The sequence below is a fragment of the Vulpes vulpes genome, chromosome 7 (assembly GCF_048418805.1).
Source record: "Vulpes vulpes isolate BD-2025 chromosome 7, VulVul3, whole genome shotgun sequence".
Taxonomy (NCBI): domain Eukaryota; kingdom Metazoa; phylum Chordata; class Mammalia; order Carnivora; family Canidae; genus Vulpes; species Vulpes vulpes.
Genome location: NC_132786.1, coordinates 82,800,085 through 82,827,025, shown reverse-complemented (window position 1 = coordinate 82,827,025; position 26,941 = coordinate 82,800,085). Strand labels below are relative to the sequence as shown.

The 26,941-nt window shown below is 34.0% G+C and overlaps 1 protein-coding gene across 11 annotated transcripts in view; it reads right to left on the bottom strand.

The window, feature by feature from the left end:
* Positions 1–26,941, bottom strand: part of AKAP9 (A-kinase anchoring protein 9) — a 150,724-nt gene that overhangs the window by 59,307 nt on the left and 64,476 nt on the right. For 6 of the 11 annotated variants that reach the window (XM_072764244.1, XM_072764246.1, XM_026003738.2 and 3 more), the window contains 8 exons: positions 24,821–24,917; positions 23,544–23,636; positions 17,696–18,034; positions 16,241–16,465; positions 15,033–15,173; positions 14,443–14,549; positions 11,789–11,994; positions 4,701–4,930 (listed from right to left, as the gene is read on the bottom strand). In XM_072764244.1, the coding sequence (XP_072620345.1) occupies positions 4,701–4,930; positions 11,789–11,994; positions 14,443–14,549; positions 15,033–15,173; positions 16,241–16,465; positions 17,696–18,034; positions 23,544–23,636; positions 24,821–24,917 (1,438 nt within the window). The remainder of the gene's footprint in view (positions 1–4,700; positions 4,931–11,788; positions 11,995–14,442; positions 14,550–15,032; positions 15,174–16,240; positions 16,466–17,695; positions 18,035–23,543; positions 23,637–24,820; positions 24,918–26,941) is intronic. The other 5 variants (XM_026003739.2, XM_026003741.2, XM_072764248.1 and 2 more) reach the window with 2 other exon arrangements.

The following is a 26,941-nucleotide window of genomic DNA, read 5'->3' as shown; positions in this document are numbered from 1 at the left end:
ATGACAACTAAATGCAATTGGGACCCTGGAAAGGGAAAAGGACCTTAGTGGGAAATAGTGGCAAAATCCAAACATTTATATTTCAGGTTATAGTATTTTTTTAAAAAGATTTATTTATTCATGAGATACACAGAGAGAGGGAGAGAGAGGCAGAGACACAACACAGGCAGAGGGAGAAGCAGGCTCCATGCAGGGAGCACGATGTGGGACTCGATCCTGGGACTCCAGGATCGTGCCCTGGGCCAAAGGCAGGCGCTAAACGGCTCAGCCAGCCAGGGATCCCCAGGTTATAGTATTATACCAGTTTTACTTTCTAAGTTTTGATAATTATAATATGATTATGCAAGATGTTAGCATTAGGGGAAGGTGAATGAAACCCTTTATACTATTTTATGACTTTTCTCTAAGCCTAAATTATTTCAAAATATGAAGTAAAAAAAGTTGTACATGATGACTCCATCATATCTGATTAGGAATTAAATCCTAAATTCCATGTGATCTGGTTCCCAGGTACCACTCTGACCTCATCTCCCACTTTCCTCTTTGTTCCAGCCACACCGGCCTCTTTGTCAGCCACACAAAGAACAAGTACACACCCACTTCAGGGCCTTCACACTTGTTATTCCTTTGCCTAAACATTCTTCCCCTACTTACTTATATGGCTGTCTCTCCTCATCTTACTTAGCAAATATGCTTGACTATTACTTCATCAGAGAGGTCTTCCTTGATTTTTCTATATAAAATGTCCCCTTTCCCCATCTCCCTTTATTTTTTCTTTCTGGCAGATATCACCACCTGACACACTATATGTTTATGTATTGTTGGTCACCACCACTGAACTGTTGAGCTCTGGAAGAGCAAGGATTTCGACTATTTTCTTTAATGCTATACTTCGTATGTAAAACAGTAATTATTATATAGTAGGTGCTTAGTAAAATAAGATGAATGAATGATTCATCTCAAGCATCGAGTCTTCCAATAAGCTTTACTTGGACCTACCTGACTCCAAAGTATGAGATGCTACTCTCTTTCTTAGTCTCATTGTATGCTCTGCAGAGCTACTTATCTGGACTTCTCTGTCATTGCAAGCACAAGTAGACTACTAGCAGTGTCTCTCATTTCTGCTTTAGAATTTTTTTATAACAAGTGAAAAAAATTAAGATAAAAGGGAACTATACCATTATGAAGAACCAAATAATGACACATTAAAATGAAAATGGAATACAAGTTATTTCAGAAAGGTGATTACACATTATTCTGTATCAATCTAATGTACTGTTAAAAATATCATGTTCAAGATAATTTTAGTTATTAATGAAAATATTCTGAAGCAGTCAATGACTTTAAACATCTATCCATGGAAGAGTAGTAGGTGAACTAAATTTGGATTAAAAGAAAGTTTTACAAAGCTCCTCTTCTCATCACTTTAAAAATACACTTCAATTAAGAAATATCTGATTTTTATACCAATGGCAACAACCACTTTAACCTTTTATATAGCAGATATTAGAACACTTCAAAATTCAGCTAGCATAATATGAACATGGTACCAATAATCTCTAGATCAGTGGTTCTCAAACTTCAGTGTATATCAGAATCACCAAAAGGACTTTTGAAACACAGGTTGCTGGGCTCTATCATTCAGTAGGTCAGGGGTGGGGACTGAGAATTTAAATTTAGAAGTCCTCAGTGATGCTGATGCTGCTGGTTTAGAGACTGCAGTTTGAAAACCGCTTACTACTGTAGGCAAAGTTTTTGTGACCTGTTCATTGATATCTAAAATAATACAGTAAAAGCTAAATAACATATGGCTATATTAATATTTTACAAATTAAGAATAATTTGCAAATTGCTGTGGTCAGGCTCCTGCTATACATCACAACCTGGTCACACAAGCAGATGTGATAAGGTGTGATCTTGGCCTGGGAAAATGAGTGTTTCAGGAGGATCCCACACCTGAGATGCCATCTGTTGGCGGTATTAATGGATTAACGGGGGAACTTTCTCTGTAGTAGCCTATAGGAATAAGTCCAACTATGGGTCACTTCTGATTTATTTACCATACTTGTGTAAAGACCAATATTATACAGTTGACCCTTGAACAACACAAGGGCTGGGGCACTGACCCCACACATAGATACACTGTCAAAAGTCCATATAACTTTTGAATCCTCCAAAACTTAACTACTAATGGCCTACTACAGACCAGAAGTCTCACTGATGACATAAACAGTTAAGTAACACATATTTTATATGTTCTGTGTATTATGTAATATATACTGTATTCTTACAATAAAGCAAGCTAGAAAAAAATGGCATTAGGAAAATCTTAAATAAGAGAAAATGCATTTACAGTACTGTACTGCATACATTGAAAAACATCTGCATATAAATGGACCTGCACGCTTCAGCTGTATTATTCAAAGGTCAACTGCACTGCATTAACTACGCTGTCCAAAATTTACAATGGTATCAAGCAGCAGCAACATTATTAACAGTGTTCAAGATCCAGGTTAAAAGTATTTAATAGGGGTTAATAAAGGAAAAGTATTACCAGTTTTCTCATGGTATGAAAGAGTACAAATCACAGAAATTAAATACTAATGTAGCTGAAATAAGAAAAAAAAAGGCAGGATTATGTGGAGACTGTACAGATTTATATTACTTTCATAGAATAAAAGGAATAATTATGATGCATATGCACTCAAACTTTAAAAGTGCTGAAAAAAAAAAAGTGCTGAAAAGAAACAGCTGAAAATGCCTGAATTGGCTCAGTTGACTCAGTAGAGTAACATATTATTAAAGTGTTTTATGTGTAAGCATTCTAAAAGAAAGCGAATCCAGGGCTTAAGACTTGAAAAAATAGTAAATCTTAGTAGAAAATATGTGTTTTCTTATAATAGCTATGGAATTTTATGTTATGAGATATCATTCATAGTTTCAAGGTTTGAGCTTAAGTCTACCTGAGGCTGAAGAAAAATAGGGTAAAAATTAAAATTCTTTGATCCAAGAACATATGTCTTAGATTAGTAACACAAATGAAACTGGTTTTTATTGATGCCTTTTTTCTTACCAGGACTTTAAAAAAAAAAAAGTAAATACACTGAGATTTGAGTTTTCAAAAGTACTGTATTTGTTTTAGTTCTTTGTGATGCTAACAGAAATCTTTAAGTAACTGAAGCAAAAGTCTTTTAATCATTTTATACTTGCTGTAAAAGAAAGCTTCAGAAAAACAAGAATTGCCCAAAGACAGCAATTTATGAAAACATTTCTGAGACCGCTTCACTGAATATGAATACCTTAATTTGGACAATCAAGGTACAATCCAGAAAATTAACAGTACATAAATTATGATACATTCTGCTGGCCAACTAGTGAATTCTCATTGCAGTGTGTGGTAATTTGCTCTTAAAGATATAGTCTGCACTCTTGCATAGAAGAGAATTTAAACTGTCTCCCTAAAAGGAAGATGAACCTGGGGAAAACTCTTGTCTGAAGACTATTCAGAAGACAAATATTTCACTGGAAGAATATGGTGTTTTGATAAGGCCTGTGCCAGCAAGTTGCCAAGAGGAAAAGAATGGATTAATAATAAAAAATTAACCTAATACTAGGTGGTTAAAAAGTAATTTCAAGGGTCACTAACCAAGACAGGACTCAATCACTAACTTAACCTAAAAATACATGAATTTGGCATTAAAATACAAAATATATAACAATATTTGTCAGATATGGTACATCCAACAGTCACTGCTATTGCAGAAATACTCCATAACAGAATAATTTCTTAGAGGGAAAAAGGTAGCATCAACGAAAGCCAGACATTAGAAATAACAAGATATCAAAGACACTCTTTTAATTTCTCAACTGTCTGAAATACACATGGATCTAGGATACTGTGAATAAAGATATCAATGAAAATGTTAACACTGGCCCTGTAACTGATGACAGTGGAGTACTCATTTGATTAACATAATAGCTATGATTGTACAGTTGTTTTAAACATTTTTAAAATAAATAAGTGGTTTTTCTTCATTTTAAAGCAATAAATATTTTTTAAAATTCTACATACAGTAATGTAAGAGATAATTATACATAGTGTAAAAATGTTAGAGACAGAATTGCATTTTAAGTTATAAATGGTTATATCTTTAAAATTTTAAAATTTCTATAAAAACTTCTTCAATGTGGAAACTGTCCCTCACTCTAATCACATACTGAGAGATAGTAAAGTGAGGTAATCTATTAACATTCATGAAAAGATGTAAAAATCATGTGAAGGACTGTAGGTCTGACTTGTTATTATACTGTAATAGTAATATGTTGGGACATACTAGAGTATATGGTTTGTTTAAAAGAGTCCTTATATTATTCCTTCAAATAAATGACATAATGGAATATTTCATTCAATGGTAAAGTTAAAATCTCTTTTGATATCAAAAATGTAATTTGTAAGGGTCTAGATAATTTTTAAATTACAACAACACTGAATTTTAGAAGCTGAAAGAGTCCATCAAGACACTAAAATTAACACCAACTGAAAAGAAACCTGTTGATATCAATATTGGTTGTTACAAATATAACAAACTGCTAAAGAAGAACATAACAAAATTTCTGTGAGACAATAGAAAACATTTAATTCACTGGCTTAAAAGAAAATCTGCAAAAATGTAGTACAGTTTAGTACAGAAGGAGGTTACCTGACTACTAGTTTCACTTATAGCTTCTAGGAGTTTCTCAACTGCTGCTTGTAGTCGAGAGCTAATACTCAGCATAAGTTCTTCATTTTCAGGGTCTATTTCAGTTCCAGCAAAACCACTCCTCACAAGCCGTTCTGAGAGATCTGTCCCTTCTTCAGTTACTTTTGACCACATACTGTCATTTCTTGGCTTATCACTTCCAGAATAAGATGGTATAGATTCATCTGTAACTGGAATAACAGTATTTTAAAGACATTAATTATAATTAATAATCACAGTAAAAAAAATTACAAAATAAAATCAAATTAAGACCTGAAGCCATGAACTACAAGGTCTTTTTTTTTTTTTTTTTAACAAGGTCTTTTTTAAAGGCCTTTTAAAAACAACACGGCAATATAACAAATAGGCAAACACAGAATGTAATATTATTTGATAATCAAGCAGGAAGAAGAATGAGAAGGGTAATGCTATGCTAAGAAGGCTTTGCAGAGGGGGATTCCTGGGTGGCGCAGCGGTTTGGCGCCTGCCTTTGGCCCAGGGCGCGATCCTGGAGACCCGGGATCGAGTCCCACATCGAGTCCCACATCGGGCTCCTGGTGCATGGAGCCTACTTCTCCCTCTACCTGTGTCTCTGCCTCTCTCTCTCTCTCTCTCTCTGTGACTATCATAAGTAAATAAAAATTAAAAAATATATATATATATAAAAAAAGAAGGCTTTGCAGAAATTAATACTTGGGTTATTCAGTATTTTTTTCCTTTGACAAAACCTTTAAGATTTACTTACTCATTTTAGAGAGAGAGAGAGAGAGAGTGGACACATGTGCAAACAGTTCGAGAAGGGACAGAGGGAGAGGGGAAGATCTCGAGTAGACTCCTCGACTGAGCGTGGAGTCCCTATGCAGGGCTTGATCTCATGACCTACCCCCAGATCACTACCCAAGCCAAAATTAAGAGTTGGATGCCCAGCAACTAAGACACCCAGGTGCCCCTTTTTGCTACGGACTTTAAAACAAATTTCAATAGATATTTACTAAGTGTCCACCATGCAAGATTTACTAAGTAATGGAGACACATAGGTGGTGAGATCTGGTTCTTATCCTCAAGAATTATATGATGAGAAAATAAATACATAAATGATATGAAAAGGAAAACATAGTGCAATGGGATATTCCAGGTATATGGAAGGATAGAGGTACTCGATTCTGTATGGAAGAGATCCTCTTTTTTTTTTTTTTTAAGATTTATTTATTTGACAGAAAGAAAGAGTATAAGCAAGTGGAGGGATGGGGGGGAGGGGAGAGGGAGAAAGGAAGAGAGAGAAGGAGAGAGAGAGAGAGAGAAGAGAGAAGAGAGAAAGAGAGAGAGAATCCTCAGACTCCCAGCTGAGTGTGGAGCCCAATTAGGGGCTTGATCCCAGGACCCAGAGATCATGACCTGAGCTGAAACCAAGAATCGGAAGCTTAACTGACTGAACCACCCAGATGCCCCACAGATCCTTTCATTTCAGAGCACACTATTGGGTAGCATCACCAGCTCAGGTTAGACAGTTAAAGGGACTAAGATCATTTTGTAGCCTGAAGTTTTTGTAAGAGGTAACTACAAAGAAGTTAATAGACTGATGAGCAGTACTATTTAACTATGGATGTATGTTTTGTATTTTTTATTTAAACAAAACGGAGTTTACATGGGCAGAGAATAAGCTTTGGAAGTATTTTTTCTAAACTGAAAATAAAAGCAGAAGTGATTCATTGCTGTCACGGTATACAGAATTCACCTGTGGCAGCATACTACAAACTAATGATGAAATGTATTGAAGAGGAATTACCTATTCTTTTATTACATGTAGTGTATATTTCTGATCAGTAACTTAGAAAGTTAGCGAATTAGTAGCAAACTTTGATTTCCAAAGTACTCAGAATATTCATTTTGATACAGTCATCCAGGAGATTTAGAGCTACTTATTAAAATGTCTCACTAAAGTAGCTGGTACCATGGAATTCTCTCAATCTCATGTATTAACAATATCAGTTACAGTTTCAGATACAAGATCTGAATGCAGTACAGTTCAATATTCACTAAGCATCTCTTCTGCACAAAACACCAGCTAAAAGATCCAAAACTGCATTCTAGGAAATGATTTTAAATATTTGCTATTACATAGTTTATTTAGTTCTTAGTGTAACAGCCAATACAATTTTCACTTTGTATTTTTATTCTCAAAACTTAAAAACAGCCAACAACCAGACTAGTACTTACTTATATTTTACCAAGTATTCAAATACTTGATATACCAAGTATCAGTATCCTGATAATAAGGATTAATACTTAACAAGTATTTATGAGTTCAAAAGGATCTTGGAATTCAAAATGAATTCATATAAAGTACAGCACAATGCATATTATAAAGTTACTAAACAAAATGAATGTAGTCTAGAAAATATTTTTGAAGTAGCTTTGGAAGGAAGAAAAATTAATAGTTTGTGATTGGTGTTTAAAACTAAAAATATGGGGGATCCCTGGGTGGCGCAGCGGTTTGGCGCCTGCCTTTGGCCCAGGGCGTGATCCTGGAGACCCGGGATTGAATCCCACGTCAGGCTCCCGGTGCATGGAGCCTGCTTCTCCCTCTGCCTGTGTCTCTGCCTCTCTCTCTCTCTCTGTGTGTGACTATCATAGATAAAAAAAAAAAAAAAAAAAAAAAAAAAAAAAAAAAAGTATAAACTTCCAGTTGTAAAATAAATGAGTTTAAAAAAACACTAAAAATATGTTATATAGTATCTTTAAGGAATTAATTGCATTTTAGTGACCTTTTTTCCTAATAAATACAGTGACTTTGACAAATCTGAAGAGAACAGTCTGATACGATGGGGAACCAAGGCCTTACGGGGTGAAAGTCTGTGGAGAAGTGAGGATGTGGTGGGAGGAGAGCTAAAAGAAGGTAGCTCTTATCTGAAGGCGGCTTATCTAAGTTGTGAATGGTCTTGACTTTTATAGGAATCTTGAGGTTTTGCTATAAATAATGGGGCTGATAAATGATTTTTTTTAACAGGAAGGTATCAAATCTATGAATCAGGAAGTAAACTGTGGCAATGCAGAGAAAAGGCTGAAGAAGAGACGAAGACTATTTCAATCACTTACATGAGAAGTGCCGTAAGGCAGAAAGTGGTTGGGCACAGGTCAGAGAAGATTAAATGTAAGACAAGAGAGAAAGAAAGTAGTAAAAGATGACTCTGGGGTTCAAGCACAGACTGTTCTTAGGTGTCAGAAGAGTCATTAAGAGAAATATTTTAAAGATCAGGAGAAAGTGCATAGAGTAGGCATGAAAAGTTAAGTCTGAAGTGTTAAGGGGCTATGTAGAGAAGATGAGTCAACTTTTGGAAATTTGGTTCTGTAGAACTTTAAAAGTCATTTGTATTCAGGTGAGAGTTGAAATCCTCAAAGTGGATACATTTTGTTTTATGAATAGTAAACAACTGCTTTCCTGTTTCAGAAAAGACATAGTTGGAGCCTCCATTATATAATAACCTAATAGAAGACCCTGTGTGAAAAAATGTCATAGATTGGAGATGTTCCAGGAGACAAGAGAACATTTCAAAAGAGGTAGAGATGTCAGTAATGTTATTTGTCTAGAAACTCAAACAAGACAAGGGCTTGAGAAGATGCTACAGAATTTGACAACTGGGAAGTCACTATTATCCTGAGAGAGAACAGCTATGGTACTGTAGGAACAGACACCAAAGCTGGTAAAATCAAGAGCTAGTCTAATCTCTCATGGAGTTTGTCATAGTTTACCTTGAGTGGGGAGCAAAATTAAGAAGAACCAATGCACTTTTTTTTTCCTTCATATTATGAAGATATCAGCATGCTTTGGGAAAGAAATCAGTGGTGAGGAAAAAAAAATAAAGATATAGTATACTGCATGGGAACAAACCTCAAGCACAAACTACAAAAGATACATAAAACAAATGGCTTATAAAAAGCCACTGAAAGTTAACTTTTTCAAATGCTAATGAAAAAACATAAAGTATCTAGAAAAGGTGAAGATGTCAACCAGCTTAATGTATTTTATTGGTAACATTTTGAAGATAGAAACAAATGAAAATAATGTAAATTAGTTCCAATAAAGAAAAAGAACTTTTGTTGTTGTTGTTTATTCCAATGACATAAAAGAATGAGAAAGACATCAAGGTTATGTTGTATTTATAATAATTCGTCCCTGGGGGAAATATCAGAGAAAAACAAACTGGCAGGGCAATTTCATAAAATGACAATAGAAATCTCAGAAGGGCCAGTTTGGTGAAGACTCATGATTTCAGATTGGTGAACCGTTCAGATCTGTGTCTTAAACACAGCAGATGATGGTTATTCAGAAGTCCTTTAGCCATTTACTTTATGGATTTATACCACGTTCATTTTGTATCTTACCAGATTAAGCAGGGTAGGTGATACAGTAGAGCATCCCTAACCCTAACAGCCTTCTGAAGATCTCTAGAGCTTCAACTAGAAACCACTGATTCTCCTTTGCCTCTTATACCTGACAGATGAGTTAACTGAACAAAAGTCCTGAGAGACTGAGATTTGCCTAAAGTTGTAGAGAGCTAGAATAAGAATCAAAGGTCTTCTAATTACTAATCCAACATTCTTTCTATCACATCCTCTTACTCCAAAATGAAGTGGCAGCAGATGAGATTGAGGGCCTAAATGAGATGAAGTGGTCGAGGAGGTCTCTGAGGAACCAGCATTAAAGAGTGTTCTAGGAAAAAGCTACTGTTGGCTATAGACATTTGGCCTTTATCCTAGAAACAATAGGAATATTTAAGATATGCAGTCATTGAGGACACTGGAAGGTTGGGGTACAGGTCCTGAAGGCAGTTTCCAAGAAAGTATTCACATACTTTAGATCCTTTCTGGAGAGTGGAAGGCCTCGCAAGGGAGTCAGCCTAGCAAGAAGCACACTCATGTCAACTGTTAGGTTCTGATGTCACCTTCCTTTACGATTTAAAAAATGTAGTAACTTTATTGATTTTCCTATTACAAAACAGAGGTACGTATTCTATCACTGAGCCATCACAGCACAGATCTCAAAGAAATTTTCTTTCAACACATCCTACAGGAATTTATTGTTATGAACTACTTTAATATTCACTCAAGTTCAAGTAATTTCATATTGGCTCAAAATCTCCCTTTAATTTCATAAACTAGGTTAATTCTTATGAGGAAGTAAACATTAGCAAATCAATTATTTACTTTTTTAGAGAGTTAGCAAGTCTGTACATGCTTAAAATTGAAACAAGTTTGGACTCGAAAGCTGAAGATAGACCACAAGTGCTACTAACTACAATAAAAAGTCATATATAAAAACTGAAAAGCAAATGTTGCTTCATCATCCGATTAAGACTGAACTTTTTCTGTGGTATTAAATAAGACATAAAAGAAGTATTTCAAAAGCTCCTTTAGTTTTTACAATAGGCTCCATGAAAAATATGAATGATCAGAAAAATTACTAGAAATAGAATAGTGTCAATTTTTAAGCCAATTTTATCAGAAAATCCAAAGTTTTAAATGATAAATTCTATAAATTCAATATTCCTTCAAGATACAAAATGGATTTGTAAAGGTCCTCAAATGATATTAGTGGTCACCCTAATTAGTCTGATAAACACATTTACAGTAAGACCAAGAAAGTATTACTTAATTCTTTTCTATACATCAAGATCTACATGTAGAAATAAAATAGCCCTTGATTGAGAGCTTAACAGTGAAGTTCATTTGAAAAAATACTTCCACAAAGTTTGAAAAGAATGAAATTGAAAAAAAAGTTTAAAAATTCAGTATTATTTCAGTTCTCATTTTATTAAAATAGGTATTTTTAAAAAGATTTATTTATTTTAGAGGGGGAAAGAGCAAGAGAGAAAGAGAGAGAGAGCATAAGCAAGAGGGGGAGATGGGAAGGGAGAGAGAAATTCAAGCAGACTCTGGTGAGCGGGGAGAGCCTGGCCCAAGGCTTGATCACAGGACCCTGAGATTATGGCCTGAGCCAAAACCAAGAACTGGATGCTCAACTGGACTGCACCACCCAGGAGCTCCAAGAGGTTTTAAAAAAATTATCTCTGTACTCAACTGAAGCAGTGTTACTTACAATTCCAAATCAAGCTTTCTCTGCACTTGGAAACATACTACTGGCCAACTTGTAATTAGGTAAACCTTCTGTAAGTAGGATAATTTCTTCTCATTTCTCCACATGAAATATAAACATAATGCTCTCAAAGACTCCAAATACTGGCATTTTCAGAAGGTTGGCCTCTAATTGGGGAGAAATACTTGGGTGTGAAATGATAGTAAAATGTGGACTTGATCTGCTGATCCAAGAGCCCAGACCCTTTTTTTCCCCATTATTGACAAAAACTTTCTTACTTTTGATTGCCTGATTCCCTCACCAACAAGGAATTAAAAAACAAGAGAGAGTGGATGTCAGCAGTGTGAAAATAAGAAATCCAAAGAGCCTACCCCAAATAGCTAGAAGGAGAGAGAATTAGGAAGAGAGCTATGTCACATCAGGATCTAAGCTCTAGATCTATACATAGTGTCATACTTCAAACCACTTTTCTGAAAGGAAGAAAGGAACTAGCAGAGGATAGTCTAAATAAAGATCAAATCTTGGGTTTCTTATCAAGACTTTCTTCTGACCATCTCAACAGGTATGTGAAACTGATGCTTGATTCTGAAAAATTCTTTATTTCTAATTTTATAGGGTAGTTTCAAGATGCTGCCAATACCTCATGGATATTGATAAGAGTCCTGAGAAGTGATATGGAATTATTTTATGGTAGAGAATTAAACAGCCTCCGATTTATATAGCAAAGTAGTTAAACCTGAGTATGTACAACAACTACAAGACACCCACTGCAAATGCTACACAATAATGACATTTTGAGAAGGGTGGCTCCAAATATTTGTGTCTGAAGATCTTTTTGTTGGAAAAAAACTTTAATATTCTCTTCTGTATTTTCAACATGTAGCAAACTGCTTTGAACTCAGAAAGATTTATTGAAGATAATGATGATGGTCTCAACAGCATATAAAACTAGTACCTCTTGTATGTTCCTCATGGATACATGACTTTATAGGTGTCTCTGCTTCTGACCTCCAAATCAAGCTGGCAGATGACGGGACCTTACTAGATCTATCTAGAATACCAAGAACATGGCGACCAATGGTTTCTTCAACAGCTGCTGTTGTCTTTACAACTTCTAAGAGGATCTTTAGAAGTCTGTTATTAGCTTTTTGGAGTGCAAATCTGTATAGATAAAGAAACATTTATTATAATGCTTAATCTTTCTGAAGCAAATACTTTGCTTATGTCCCACAAAAAATGTACCACAAAATATCTGACTTGAAAAATATCATACGATCCTCTCTACCAAAAAAATAAGGAATTGCACTTACAATTAAGTGCTTTTGTTTTTTTATTTAATGATTACAATATAAAACTTGTTTTCGTTTAAAAAATTTTGGTCCCTCAGTAAACTATAACATTTTTTACACATGGGCAGTACTTTACTGACCTTAAAGAAATCAAATAACTAAAGTTTTAAGATAGTAAATTTTCTAAATTACAAGAAAATTTTAAGGAGATACAAAAGTTAAACTTTAAAAATTGTGCTAGGATTCAAGCATACGCAAGCTGGTAAAACATTTATGGTTCTTCTACATGTTTCACATTTAATTTTTTATGTGTCAAACAATATAATGTAAAATGTAATTTAAAAATTCCACCAGAAAAACGGGTATTTCTATAACTTACTGGTGATAATCTACTTAATTAAATTACAAAAATAGGCAGAGACCAGTTTTTAAAAAGGTCTATTGTGTAATAGGACTATGGCCAGAGGATTACAGGCCATTCTTTATTATATCTGCTCCAGAGACAGAAATTTTCTCAAGTTACATAAACCACATTTATTTCAGCCAGTAGAAGGAACCTATTTTCAACCAAATGGAATTAATAGTGTGTTTGTCTTTTTTAAAAGATGCCAAACTATCTCATTTTTTAAAAAATGGAAAATATTTCTAATCACCCATCTAAGTATCTCAGCAAAAATAATCAGTGTTAACATTTTAATGTCTATCTTTCTAGTCTTCCCCTCCACCTCATAAATATATACATTTTAAAAACAAAAATGGAATTATCCAAGACAAAGAGTTTTTGTAACCTTTTTTTTCTTAACATAGACATGGTCTCATGTCAAGAAATATACTTCCATAAATTCTGATCCAGAAGACTTCTGGATAACTAAACAATTCTCTTATCCTAATAGCTTAATTCAATAACAGTACTACAGTGGCAAACTTTATATATAATATATATAGATAAAATAAGAGACTTTATGGTAAAGATTGTCTGCCTTAAGACAATTTGCTCTCTCAACTTCACACTGTGGGAGATCACAATCAGGTTAAAAGATATCTATTTTCACAGGCACATGACCTAACTATTTTAAGACAAGGTAATAAACGGACAAGCTTTCCTCCAGTATCTGTCAAGTGAAAGAGACAGTTCTATTTTTGTACCTAGATCAAGTTCTCTGCTTACATGAGGCGAGGATATTAAAAATAAAACTCTAAGTAATTTAGTTAGTAGTAAGTCAGTCAAGGGTTTTATTTAACTTTTTCCTAGGTTTTGTTCAAGCCCCAAACACCTCAGGTTTAGGACAATTTGAAAATATTTCTAAATAAGAGAAATGATTAAAATTAATATGATGGTAAAGAGAATAAGTATGAATACTCATTTATTAGCATTTGCTGCAAAAATTCCTAAAAACTAAACACTAGTTTTAAAACTGTACCAGTTAGAGATAAATAATATAAAATAAACATTTTGTTTATTTTATATTGCCGTGGTAACTCTAATTTTCATACACTGTCTTTCTTGTTTGAGTTCCATACTGACTGTGTTCCATACTGATGATCCAATGGGGAAGCCAAAATCTTAGGGGCCAAATTCCTCCATGCAAGCTGAGGAAGGAGGTTAGGAGGACACAGAGGGTTGACAGTCACAGAAATTGGAAAAGGAGGAAATTAAGTTAGTAGATATTAATTTAATTTAAAATTAAAGAAATTATTTTTATTTGAACAAAACAAATTTTAAAATATTATGCTTAAAGTCCTTAATACAGGGGTAATTATCATTTAATATTTAATAATATTTTTATATTAATGTCTACAAAATCTAATCAGGATAAGTTTTGTTAACATCGGATCATTAATTTATTCCTCTACATAAGTGGGATATGGATTAAAAGTTCTCATCTGATATGCAGTAAATGAACGAAAGAAGCTAACTGTAAACTACCACACTTCATTTTCTTCCTCATCACAAGGGGGTGGCTTATACTGAATGCATGTCCATATAGTGAAGAAATACACTCACAAGTACAATTGTGTTTTTTAGGATAAAAAATGGCCTATGTGCAGAATAAAATTAATCAAGAAACGTTCAATAACCCAAGTAATGCCTTATCATTTACTGAGTTAACTACATGATCAATAGCTAAAAATTACTTTACATAAAAAAGATTTTTAAAAATTTGTCTTTTTAACAATCAAAAGTTGGTAATTCTTTAACATACAGAGTAAAATGGACAAATAAATGTACAAGATCAAAATAAGGATAAGTAAAGTTTACCACACTGAAACAACTATTTTAATTCCCTTTAAACCGAAAAAAAAAAACCATTTTGTATACCTTTCACTGGTCAGAATATCAGGAAGCACATCTTCAGGTTTTCTGTCTAGCTCCTTTTCTTTAAAGGTCTCTTCTTCAATTTCCTCTTGGTTTTCATTTCCATTCTGCTTAAGTGTGTGTAAAGGTAGAGAGGACAAAACAGAAAGAAAGCCTGTCATCTCAGAAACAGCATGTCGTTCTTCTATACTGTTGTGAGGTGAAATAGAAACCTCTGTGGGCAAAATAGATAATCTCTGAAATAATATTTAACTACATTTTATCAAGAGATTAGCATTATCAAAAAAGATAACGCAACCTAATGCACAGATGAAAAACACTTTAATGGGTTCAAGTTGATGCATGCTCTATGTGACAAGTTTGTTAGGCTGCTCTCTGGTGAAACAATAGTTGCTGCTATAGCAATGTCCTATGCAAATTACCTTAAAGGGAATGTAAAGCATCTTGACTCCACCTACCTTGCAAATAAACAATCACAAATATGTTAAGCTCAACACATATTAAAAATACATTTCACACCAACAACACAAAGACAAACAGATCCTACTGCATTGTTGATCCATTGATCCTAGGTGGGCCAAAGTCCATACTACCTGTGTTTGCGTACTGCTGTTGCGCAGCTCACAACACAGCTTCTCTCTTCCATCTAGAGACAGCTGCTTTAGTGCTTCCAGCTCCTCTAAAAGCACCCTCTCTCTCTCTGAAACCAGGTTTTCATTATCTATTGAGGATCTCTAAATAAGAAAAAAGGTCATGAGAGAATATTGTTTGCGATAGTAGGAAAAAAGCAGAAATAATTAGCAGATTTCTTTTAACCTCCTGGGACCAAAAGGCCCTTTCTACTTAGGAGTTACATCCCATGATAGGAGGTTAAAAGCACATATTTAAGTTCAATGCAAAATTTGAAACTTAAAAAAAGCTAATTCAGAAATCTGTGAAGCTCAATTGATATTATTTTTATACATCAATTTTGCATTGAAAATTCAGAAGTTTAAATTCACAAAATGCTATGAAGAAAAGCAATACCAATTTTTCCAAATGATATGTTTTATGTTCAACTCCCAATCTTCCTATTCCTTTTTTGAAGGAACATATTTCAAGATTTCTTTATTTTTTAATCTCTTAAATTTTCAAAATAAATTGAATAAGTTTGTTTTTAAAGGAACTTTTATACAAGTATTTCTTGCTTTTCCGTAATGATTTTGTGAGTATACTATATATAGCAATTGATAAGAATCCAGCTCCCAAATACCAAGGAGTAAGGAAAGGGGTAAGAATGTTATATAAATCTGCATTTCTCAAATCAAGAAGAGATGTTTCCCTGGAGGAAGTTCCAGAAACATACTACTTCAGATTTCCATTAATGATTAATAAGACAGATTAAGATAGATAAAGGTATACCCTGGAGATGCTAATTGGCAGACTCACAAAACTGTAAATGAATATGGGAAAAATGACTATCAATTGCACCTCAGCATAAAGAATTTCCAAAATTGCCAAAGTGCTTTCGTCATGTATGGTCAATGGAATGATTAAAAAAAAAAAACATACAAACAACCTTGTAGCCACTTTTCCAACACCTGAAAAGGCAGATAAATAAAATGGCACAAAGGCAATGCACTCTAAGGTTGAGTCAGGTGTTCCTAACAAGATCTATCGCTGTTGTGCTGATGGAGTACATTCCTGATGTTAAATATTTGTATTTATTTACACCTTAGCAATAATTTTGACTTTTAAAAAAAGGCTACATAAAGAATATTGTTATGTTAATTGGGGAGAAAAGGGACTCTAAGTCACATACCTGGGCTAACTGTCTATTCAGTCTCTTAATTTCTTCTTGTAGCTGTTCCTGGTCTTCTCGCTGTCTCTCCATCTGGCGCATGTGTGCTTGCCTTAACAGTTCTGTTGCCTGTTGATGTTCTTGGTATTGTCGTACAAGTTCTTGCCTCATATCTTCCAACTGTTCTTCATTTAACATTAGTTGTCTAGAAGCATCCATACTTGATACCAAAATCTCATCATGGATCTATAATAGTAGAAGAAAAAAAAAAGCAATCATAAGACACTTTGTGGGAATCTGTAAGCATCAACATTATAAGAAAATATAAAAGTAATCTAATATCACAAAGTACCTGATTTTTTTATCCCCATTACTAAACTAAAACATAAATTTTAGAAAAAGATATTTGTCTTAATTATAATTCCAATTTGATGTGAAGTTAGTTTATTATCATTACACGTTATTCTCTAAAAGCAAAATAGTTGTTTAGCAGTTAGTTTAGATGCAATCTGATTCTATGGGATAAAAGAAGAACAAAGACTAAACATCTTCAGGATGCCTTCTGCTCTTAGTGAAGCTATAACTTCATTATCCCTCGATATTTTATGATGGGGAGATAAAATAAATGGAATATTTATAACTTAAAATTAAATTTATAAAACATGAAAAGTTTTACCTATTTATATTATGCAGTGGTCATCACAGTACTACAGAGAACTGCTTGATAAGAAACAATTTTCAATAATTTTTACTTGGAAGCAAAAGCTTTATATTCCACTTTCTCATAGTCATAAGAAATCAACTCCTTAATGAAGTTCTATAAGTGCTTCAATTCCCAAAGAGCTATTACTTAAATGAACAGCTGCTGGTAAATTAAAGGTTTTCAAATACCCAAGTTTTACACTTCATGCAGAAGTTGACAACTGTATTTGAATATGCCTCTTAAAACATAACCCATCCTGAACATTAATAAAAAATTTGAATTTAGATAACTTTAAAACATAGGATTTACTACTTTCTGTTAAATGCACAGTTGTAGTATAGACACAGAATAGATCCTCCATTAATGAGTAAGTAGAGAATTAATATATACAGAATACTTTAGATTATCTTCTTAAACAGATACTATTTCCTTATGATGTTGTTATCACATTAAATGAAGCAAATCTTTTATTCATATATACTGCTAAACTAAAGATAATTAATCTCAAATTGGCTGAAACAAAATTAATGGAGGTATAACTTACAATGAGATTTTACCATGTACAATATGTACAAAATCAACAATACTTTGAATGAGACTTGCTTTATTTAATAAGGTTGAATCATTTATTCATATAGAAATAACAAAACATTCATAAATTCACAAGTCAAGACTAGATTAGATACCTTCCTTCCCCATAAGGAGCATTAATTACTGGTAGTATATTTCTAGTGAAGGAAGTCAGATTTTTTTACACAAGGAAGCATACTTACAGGTTCTCTGACTATAAATGTTTTATCTTTGGAGAACATTTCTTCTGAAATAGTCAGTTCACGGTCCTTCGATTCTAATATATGATCAAGATTATCACTGTTTGATAACAGAACTTCTGTTCCATCTTCTCCTAACTCTGTACTAAGTGGTTTAAACTCTTCTTTAGATTTCATCTCCATCGCTTCAAAAGTTTGACCCTGTGAAAATTTCACTTCATTTAAACGTTCTTGCTGACAGAAAGCATGTGCTTGTTTTGATAATGTAGTATTCTCTTTTTCCCCAGATATTCTAGATAGTTCAGTTTGTTGAGCAAATGCTATACTCATTGACACAATGACCTAAAGAAATCAAATAAACAAAAAGGATTAGATTTATAAATACTAGCAGGAATTTAAAAAGCAAATTAACCATCTAAATGGTTTTCAACTAGAAATCCTACAGATAGTGACAGATATCTCTATTTTACATGCCTTTAATATTTTCTAACTAGTGGTCAAGACGTCAAGACTAGCTTTTACTTTAATTTTCTGTCTTGAACCTCATCTGCTTGTCTCTTTGTCTCAATAATAAGAATGCAACACAGAAAAAAAGATTAAAAATATGAAAGAGAAGCAAAGAGATACGAAGGACAGAATGAGAATGCTCAACCAACATCTAATCATTGTTCCAGAAGGACATATTAGAGAATAAATGGAAAGGGACTATTTCGTGAGTAATAGTTTGAGAATACATAAGGCATCACTCCTAAGAATCAAGAAGACCAGTGAATCTTGGAAGGACAAATAAAGAGAAAAAGTTCTTAAAAGTTTCCAGAATAAAAAGATGTATTACCTATGAGGGAACAACAATTAAAATGACAAGAACTTTCCCAGCAGAAATAAGTCAGAAAACAATGAAATGTTACCTTTAAAGTTCTGACATAAAAATAACTATCAATCCAGATCTGAATGGTCAACAAAACCATCTTTCAGGAATAAAAGCAAAATAAACACATGAAATAAAAACAAAAACAGAGTTTTACTTCTAGTATCTCCTAAGTAAAAGAATTTCTAAAGGATATCCCTCAAAAGGTGGAAAATGATTCTAGAAGGAAGGCCTAAGATTCAAAAAGGATTAGAGCAGTAAACTTTATTTTTGTAAGCATGTAGATAAACATTGATGGGTATAAAGCAATAATTCTATCTAAACTGTGGAATAAAAAAAGATAAGACAGAGACTTGTAGGCAGCCCCGGTGGCTCAGAGGTTTAGCCAGCCTTCAGCCCAGGGCGTGGTCCTAGAGACCCGGGATCAAGTCCCACATTGGGCTCCCTGCATGGAGCCTGCTTCTCCCTCTGCCTGTATCTCTGCCTCTCTCTCTCTCTCTCTGTCTCTGTCTCTCATGAATAAATAAATAAAATCTTTAAAAAAAAAAAAAAAGAGAGACCTGTAATTCCAGTTAGCATAAATTAAACCCACTGCGGCCTCTCTCCCACAACTGAAAATTGAACAAAATACAAAAGCAAGTACCAGAGAACTCTGCAAAGTAAACAAAAGCAAGCAAACTGCTGAGGACATCAAAACTTGAAGAAATCTGTATGAAGAAGGTGAAACAGAACTTGCAGTCTGTCCCTAACTGAGTTGTCTGTTAAAAAAAAAAAAAAAAAAAAAAAAAAGAATTCACATTTTCGAGAATATTTTAAGACCCAGGGTTCACACAATATTCAAAATGTTCAATATATAATTCAAAATTAGATGACATACAATATGTTATGTGTCAAATTTGTTGCCAGCAGATTTGCTTTAAAAGTAATGCTAAAGGCAGTTTTTCAGGCTGAAGGAAAATAATACCAGAGGAAAACTTTGAACAACAGCAGAATGAATACTCATTCTTTTCAAGTATGCAAGGAGCATTCAACCAGAACAATAAATTCAAGCAAACTTAATCACACAAGGTATCTGACCACAAATAAATTAAAAATTATACATTAACAGGAAGATACCTAAAACCCCTAAAATGTGGAAATTTTTTTCTTTTTTAAAATGTGGAAATTTAACAACACATTTCTAAGTAACTCACTAAACAAAGAGAATGTCACAAAAGAAATCAAGTATTTGGACTGAATGAAAATGTGTAGAATAGAGTTTAAAGGTGTGCTTAAAGGGAAACTTATAGCAGTAAAATGAATGTATTAGGAAAGAAGAAAGGTCTTTTAGGAAAACAGAAAAAAAAAGCAAATTGAACACAACGCAAGCAGAAATAAGTAAAAAATAAAGAAAAGCAATCAATTCATTGAAAATAAAACAAAAGCAATTTTTAAAAAATCCAAAAGCTGGATCCTTGAAAAAAGCAATAATATAATTGATAAACTTCTAGCCAGAATAAGAAAGAAAAAAGTGAGATAGTAGAGATACAACAGACAGATCCCACAGACATTAAGTAATACAGGAATAGTATAAATAACTTCACCAACATAAATTCAAAAGTTTAGATGAAATAGACCAATTAATTCCTTGAGTGACACACTAACAAAGCTTACTCTAAAAGAAATAGGTTACCTGAATAAAACAAAATCTATTAAGGAAATTGGATTCATAGTAATAAAACCTGACAAGGAAAAGTTCAGGCCCTGTTGGTTTCACTAGCAAAATCTACAAAATATTTAAGAATAAAATAATACTGTGGTGCCTGGGTGACTCAGTTGGTTAAGTGTCTGACTCTTGATTTCAGTTCAGGTTATGATCTCAGGGTTGGAAGATCAAGCCCCATGTCGTGCTCTGCATTTGGCGCAGTCTGCTTTGTCCCTCTCCCTCTGCCCCTCCCCACCTAAAGAAAATGAAGCCAATTCTACATAAATTTTTTCAGAAAACAGAAGAAGAAATATATTCCAACACTTTACAAGGCCAGCATTATCCTGATATAATAACCAAAGACATTACACGAAAACAAAACTCTGGATGATGTTCCTCATGAAAACAGACATAAATATCCCTGACAGAATATTAGCAAACAGAATCCAACAATGTAAAAAGAAGGAGTATCTCCAGAGGAACACGAACAAACTCGGGGGTGATGGAAATGTTGTTTCATAACTAAACATCTGTTAAAACCCACCAAATTTTGCACTTAAAACTGAAATTTCATTTTATATAAATTATACTCAGTAAAGATAATTACAAACAACAAAAATCTGACCATATGTTAAGGTCATAAAGGAAGCATAAAAAATTTATATTTTTATGAAAAATTTGTATCATGAAGATCACTTTCTTTGGACTAGTAATAGACTAGACTACAAATAATTAAAAGAACTGTATCATCTGAAAACGAAAAAGCTCAACTAACGACTCAACTAACTTGTTATTCTCTCCTTTCCACTTCACTATCCTATCTAAATCTCACCTGTGATTACAGGTGACTCTATGTATTCTGTCCTGTGTAAACTGAGCTTAGCTCAGGAGAAAAAGAATCCAACCAAGCTGAAGGGTCTTATTTTAAATTTGTAACTACTGCCCTTATATGAGCCCTTCAGGATACTAGGCAAATCTACTCAATTTCCCTTGTTTTTAACAATTTTTATTCCTCTTCCTAGACAGCCCTCTCTCCTTAAAGCTTCAAAGTCTTCTCTTCCTTTATCACTCTCAGGTGCTGACCTTACTTCTTATTTAAGTGAGAAAACAGAAGCCATCAGAAGAGAATTTCCAAAGGCTCCAACTACTGAATCTGAAAACATTCTGAATCATGAACCAAATATTCTCTGCCTTCCTTCTTATTATTATGGATTAAAAACTGCCATGCTCCTATCTAATGGCAACCCTCTAGGGATTGCATCTCCTCTCCTTTACTCAAGGACACTGCTCCAACAACTGTTTCTCTCCTGAATTAGCTATTTTTTTCTTTTTCTCCTGAATCTCTATTAACAAAGAAACATGATGTGATACCTTTCTTCTTAAACAGAAACAAAACAGTAACAATAAAAATCTACTGCATGACACCCTCTACCACCCTTGAACTACCACTGCATTTCTCTCTGCTCCTCTTTCAAGTAAAAACTCTAAATAATTCATCTCTTCATTCTTCCCTTTCATGCTCTCAAATATAATCAGTTGGTCTGCATCACCCCATCAAATGTGTTGTTGTGAAATTTATCAATGATTTCAAATTGTAAAATCCAATAATTAATTTGCAGTTCTAATCATTCTTGACATATCAGAAACCTCTGACAAAGCTTAACATACACATTGTCTTCTTGATACACTTTAAAAAAATTACTTGGCTACTGTGATGCACTCTTTTGCTTTTCCCATTATTCTAGGATCAAGCTGGGCCATCAAATGTGGTCTCTTGGACCGCTGTACCCTGGATGTCTTTGGAACAGTTTTCAATGACCTATACACTTTGGTGCTCTGCTATCTGCTTAGATGACTGATGCCTTACATTAACATATTTAAATCATCACCATTACTCCAGTAATATGACTACTTTACAAATTTCATAAGTCTTTATCATCTACTATGTGGTTTATGTAGATTAGTTCATGGAAGCCTTATAAAAATTACTTATTCCTATTTTTTCCTCTTTTCACACGAAGGAAATGAACTCAGTATGCCAGAAGAGCAAGAATTTAAAGCATGGTGTATCCTATACCAAACCTCATGCTCTTAACTGCTACGATGCCCTGCTATCACATTTCACTTGAGAAATTTTTAAGAGCTAAGTGCAAAAGAAAATCTTCATTTCTCTAAAGAACTAGATAATGAGACCTATATAAGCAATGGTGCCTCACTTTTTACTCCGATCTCCGGAACCAAACTTTTTTTTTTATTTAAGATTTTTATTTATTTATTCATGAGAGAGAGAGAGAGAGAGAGAGAGAGAGAGAGAGAGAAAGGCAGAGACAGAGGGAGAAGCAGGCTCCATGCAGGAAAGGCTGATATGGGACTCGATCCCGGGTCTACAGGATCAGGCCCCAGGCTGAAGGCAGCGCTAAACCGCTGAGCCACCCCGGCTGTCCCAAACCAAACATTTAGTAAAGATACAGAAGTGATTAAGTCCTGTAGCCCATACATTTTCTTGGGTGTTGACTTCTCCTAATTTATGTTAACCTAATTCCTTGCATATTTCCTCTTTACCTTATCATCCTCCTTTTTAAAAATGCATATATCCACTGGGAATGTCATATTGAACAGTTAAAATAGAATAAAAAAGCAGAGAAAATCAGGATTCAACTGTTCCAATATAAGAACACAATCAGGTATATGCATTTTATTTTTTAAAGATTTATTTATGTATTTAAGAGAGAAAAAGTCAAGAGTTTAAAGAATAGCTCTAGGCATAGAAGTTAAAAGTATCTACAGTAATTAACATCACAGTAACTTCTCTGGGAGGAGATAGGCAAAGAAAATATATTTAAAACTAACCAACCACCTTCTATCTCATTTCCAACCATATTCCCCTCCTTTAAAGGAAGGCCAAACTCTACAAGGTACCACTCACTAGGTAACAAATTTGTAAAGACTTGTTATAGCACTCTGAAAAGTTCCTATTACTATTTCATATCAAGAAAAAAAATGTTTTTCTTAAAGAAAAATTCACAGAACAATTCCACTGAAGGGAACTGCGGTTGATATCAGTAACTGACAATTTAAAGATAAGCTATGTATAAAACTTAAAAATATAAGTGCAGGGGTGCCTGGGTGATTCCGTCAGGGGAGCACTTGACTCTTGATCTTGGTGTCATGAGTTTGAGTCCCATGTTGGGTATAGAGACTACTTAGTTTAAAAAAAAAAACAAAAACGCAATAAACTCTGTTTTTTGAAGGCTCAAAGGGAATATAAACCACAATAATTTGACAAACTATAAACTTACCTTAGCTATTTCTTCTTCTAATCGTTCTTGGTACTGTTTTTCCAGCAACTTAACCACGTTTGTTTCCTCTTTCACTCCAAAGTCATTAGAAAACTAAATTAAAAAGCAAAATATAACATACTTGTTTATACTATTTATACATCATTTATTTTTAAACTTCTACTCTCAGATATCCTCAAAAGATCAATATTTCTTAGAAAACTTCTGGGAAGTTTTAATAAGTAAGTTTTGGTTCTGCTTTTAATTAAAAACAATAATTCTGGTGAATAATTCTAGTGTGTAATTCTACTAAATAATGTACTCATAAGAAATGTACTTACTACTCTGAACCTAAAGATACTGAGAAATATATTTATATATTTATAATCACTAATACAATTCTATGGTGCAATAAAGATAATTATATTTAAGAAGTATCTAATTTTAAGAATGTCAACAGTGACTATCTTTGCTTATGAAATTATAAGCAAATTTTATCTTCCTCTTGATATTAATAGTACCCAATTTTCTACAGATACAAATTACCTTTATAACTAGAAAAAAACCCCATAGAGTTTAAAAAATGTAAACATTCTCAGCATCAAAGCATTTCACTATCAATTATCTGAATATGCCATATAGAAGAATCAAGATATGTAGCCAACATCTCTCCTCTGTATCTAAAATAAGAGAAAGCAATGATTTTTGTTTTCTATAGTAGTTAAATATTTGGAGTTAAGAACTAAAAATCTACTGAATGAAGATCAGGGTATTGCAGTTTTAAGTTTCAGAAAAGTGGCTATCAATTAGGAATATATATAATTTTGAGAATAGGCAGAATGTGGTTTAGCTAGCTGGCCTATTGACAGGCTTTTATACATCATATAGCCTGTGCTGAAGGAATGCTCATCTATTGTCCCACCATAGCATCTTGAATTATGAGGATTCCTAAACACTATTCTAGAGGTGGTCTAGCTCAACTGCCCATAGTTGGAAGAAAAATTGTTGGCAAGGGCAATGAAACTAATTTGTTACACGGTTCATGTTATACAAAACAAGACAAATTTTAAACTAGAATATACTTAAAGGGAAAGAAAACTTCTCAATTTTAACTTTGTGATTTCTATGCTATGAAAATACATTAAATTTCTTTATATATTCTTCTCGGTTTTTCATACAAGGTATTATCTTCTTATGTTTACCTCTTAGCAACTATTAATTAGGTAATTATTACAAATGTAAAAATAACAGTTAAGAAAAATAAAATCAGTGCACATAACAGTTTAAAGATATAATACCTCTATTGTACCATCAATGTTCTGGTTTACACAACTTCCAGGATATATTGTTTTCCCGACATCAGATTCAGTAATTACCATTGAGTCAATGGAGAAACTAAACATAAATAAAACAGAGTAAAGGAATTAGAGTTGTGAGTTTTACTGTTGGTCCACATTTACAGTATGCATACAATGTGTATTAGGGCAGGGGCAACAAAGATGATAGTCAACAGTTACAGGTATTGTGACTTAAATCATATTTTTGACTAACTTTTCCATTAAAAACTAAAGTAACACAATTGAATTGAGAGAATATTTCAACAAATCACCATTGAATTTTATACCATTTTAATTTTTTAAAGATTTTTATTTATTTTTAATTAATTAAGATAGACACAGAGAGAGAGGCAGAGACACAGGCAGAGGGAGGAGCAGGCTCCATGCGGGAGCCCGACGTGGGGCTCGATCCCGGGACTCCAGGACCGTGCCCTGGGCCAAAGGCAGGCGCTAAACCGCTGAGCCACCTAGGGATCCCCAGATTTTATTTATTTATTCATGAGAGACACACACGGAGAGGGGGAGAGACACAGCCAGAGGGAGAAGCAGGCTCCATGCAGGGAGCCTGACATGGGACTCGATCCCCAGATTTTATTTATTCATGAGAGACACACACAGAGAGAGGGAGAGACACAGGTAGAGGGAGAAGCAGGCTCCATGCAGGGAGCCCGACATGGGACTTGATCCCGGGGCTCCAGGATCACACCCCAGGCTGAAGGCGGCGCTAAACCACTGGGCCACCGGGGCTGCCCTATACCATTTTATAAAGTGTATTACAAATATATGACATGCAGCTATTTACAGGTATAAACATTTTTTAAAAACTGAGTAAAAATGTGTAAAAACCTCATTTTTATTACAAAATTATTTATACACACGGAAAAAAATGTGGATGAACACATGTCAAAAGTAACAATGACTACCTCTAGTGGAACTGGGGAGCAGGGCAGGAAAAGGAAGATTTTTTTTTTTAAAAGATTTATTTATTTATTCATGAAAGATACAGAGAGAGAGAGAGAGAGAGGCAGAGACACAGGCAGAGGGAGAAGCAGGCTCTATGCAGGGACCCCCATGTAGGACTCGATCCCAGGTCCCCAGGATCACGCCTTGAGCCAAAGGCAGGCACTAAACCTCTGAGCCACCCAGGGATCCCCAGATTCTTAATTTATACAGTCATCTCCCCCAATTTTTTTTGGTTTTAATCTACTCATATATCTTCTGGTAGTCATATTTTTACTCTGTATTGTTTTACAAGCATTATTTTGTTTAAAAAACCACTTTTTTTCTTATAATGCTTAAGTCTTAAAAATAGGGTAAGATTAATATTTAGCAACCATGGGAAAAACATTCAAGTGGCAAATTATAAATTTTTTTGGCTAATACAATTTTTCACTATTTTCATGCGTACTCATGCTGCCTTCTTTTACTCTACCTCCCCCTTGCCCACCTCCTCCTTTATCTCCTGTCCTCGTCTTTCATTCTGTCCCAAATTTGCCAGATAAAAGTTATCAACTTATTTCATAACTTACATAACTAACCCCCTACTGACAGGTATTTGGTTGTTTCCAAATGTTCACTATTACAAATAATGGTATAGTCTAAACCCTCATAAATCTACCTTGCACACATCTGTGGACTTTCTGTATGATAAATCTTATAACTGTTGGGTTTAATATTTAAAAATTTAACACAATACCATATTCCAAAAAGTTACATTAATTTTACTCCCATAATAGTATCATTTAAGTATTTATTCAAAATTTCAGCAACACAGTTTTAAGAGTTTTAAAACTTTGTTAGAACATGTCTGTTTTGGGACACCTGGATGGCTCAGCAGTTGAGTGTCTGTCTTTGGTTCGGGTCGTGGTCCTGGGGTTCTGGGATCGGGATTCACATCAGGCTCCCTGTGAGGAGCCTGCTTTCCCCTCTGCCTATGTCTATGCCTCCCTCTGTGTCTCTCAGGAATAAAAATAAATAAAATCTTAAAAAAAAAAGAACATGTGTGTTTTTATTTTTGAGATTACATATCCTTCAACTTCTATTGGCCATGTAAGTTTCTTCTGTGTTTACTGCCTGTTCATG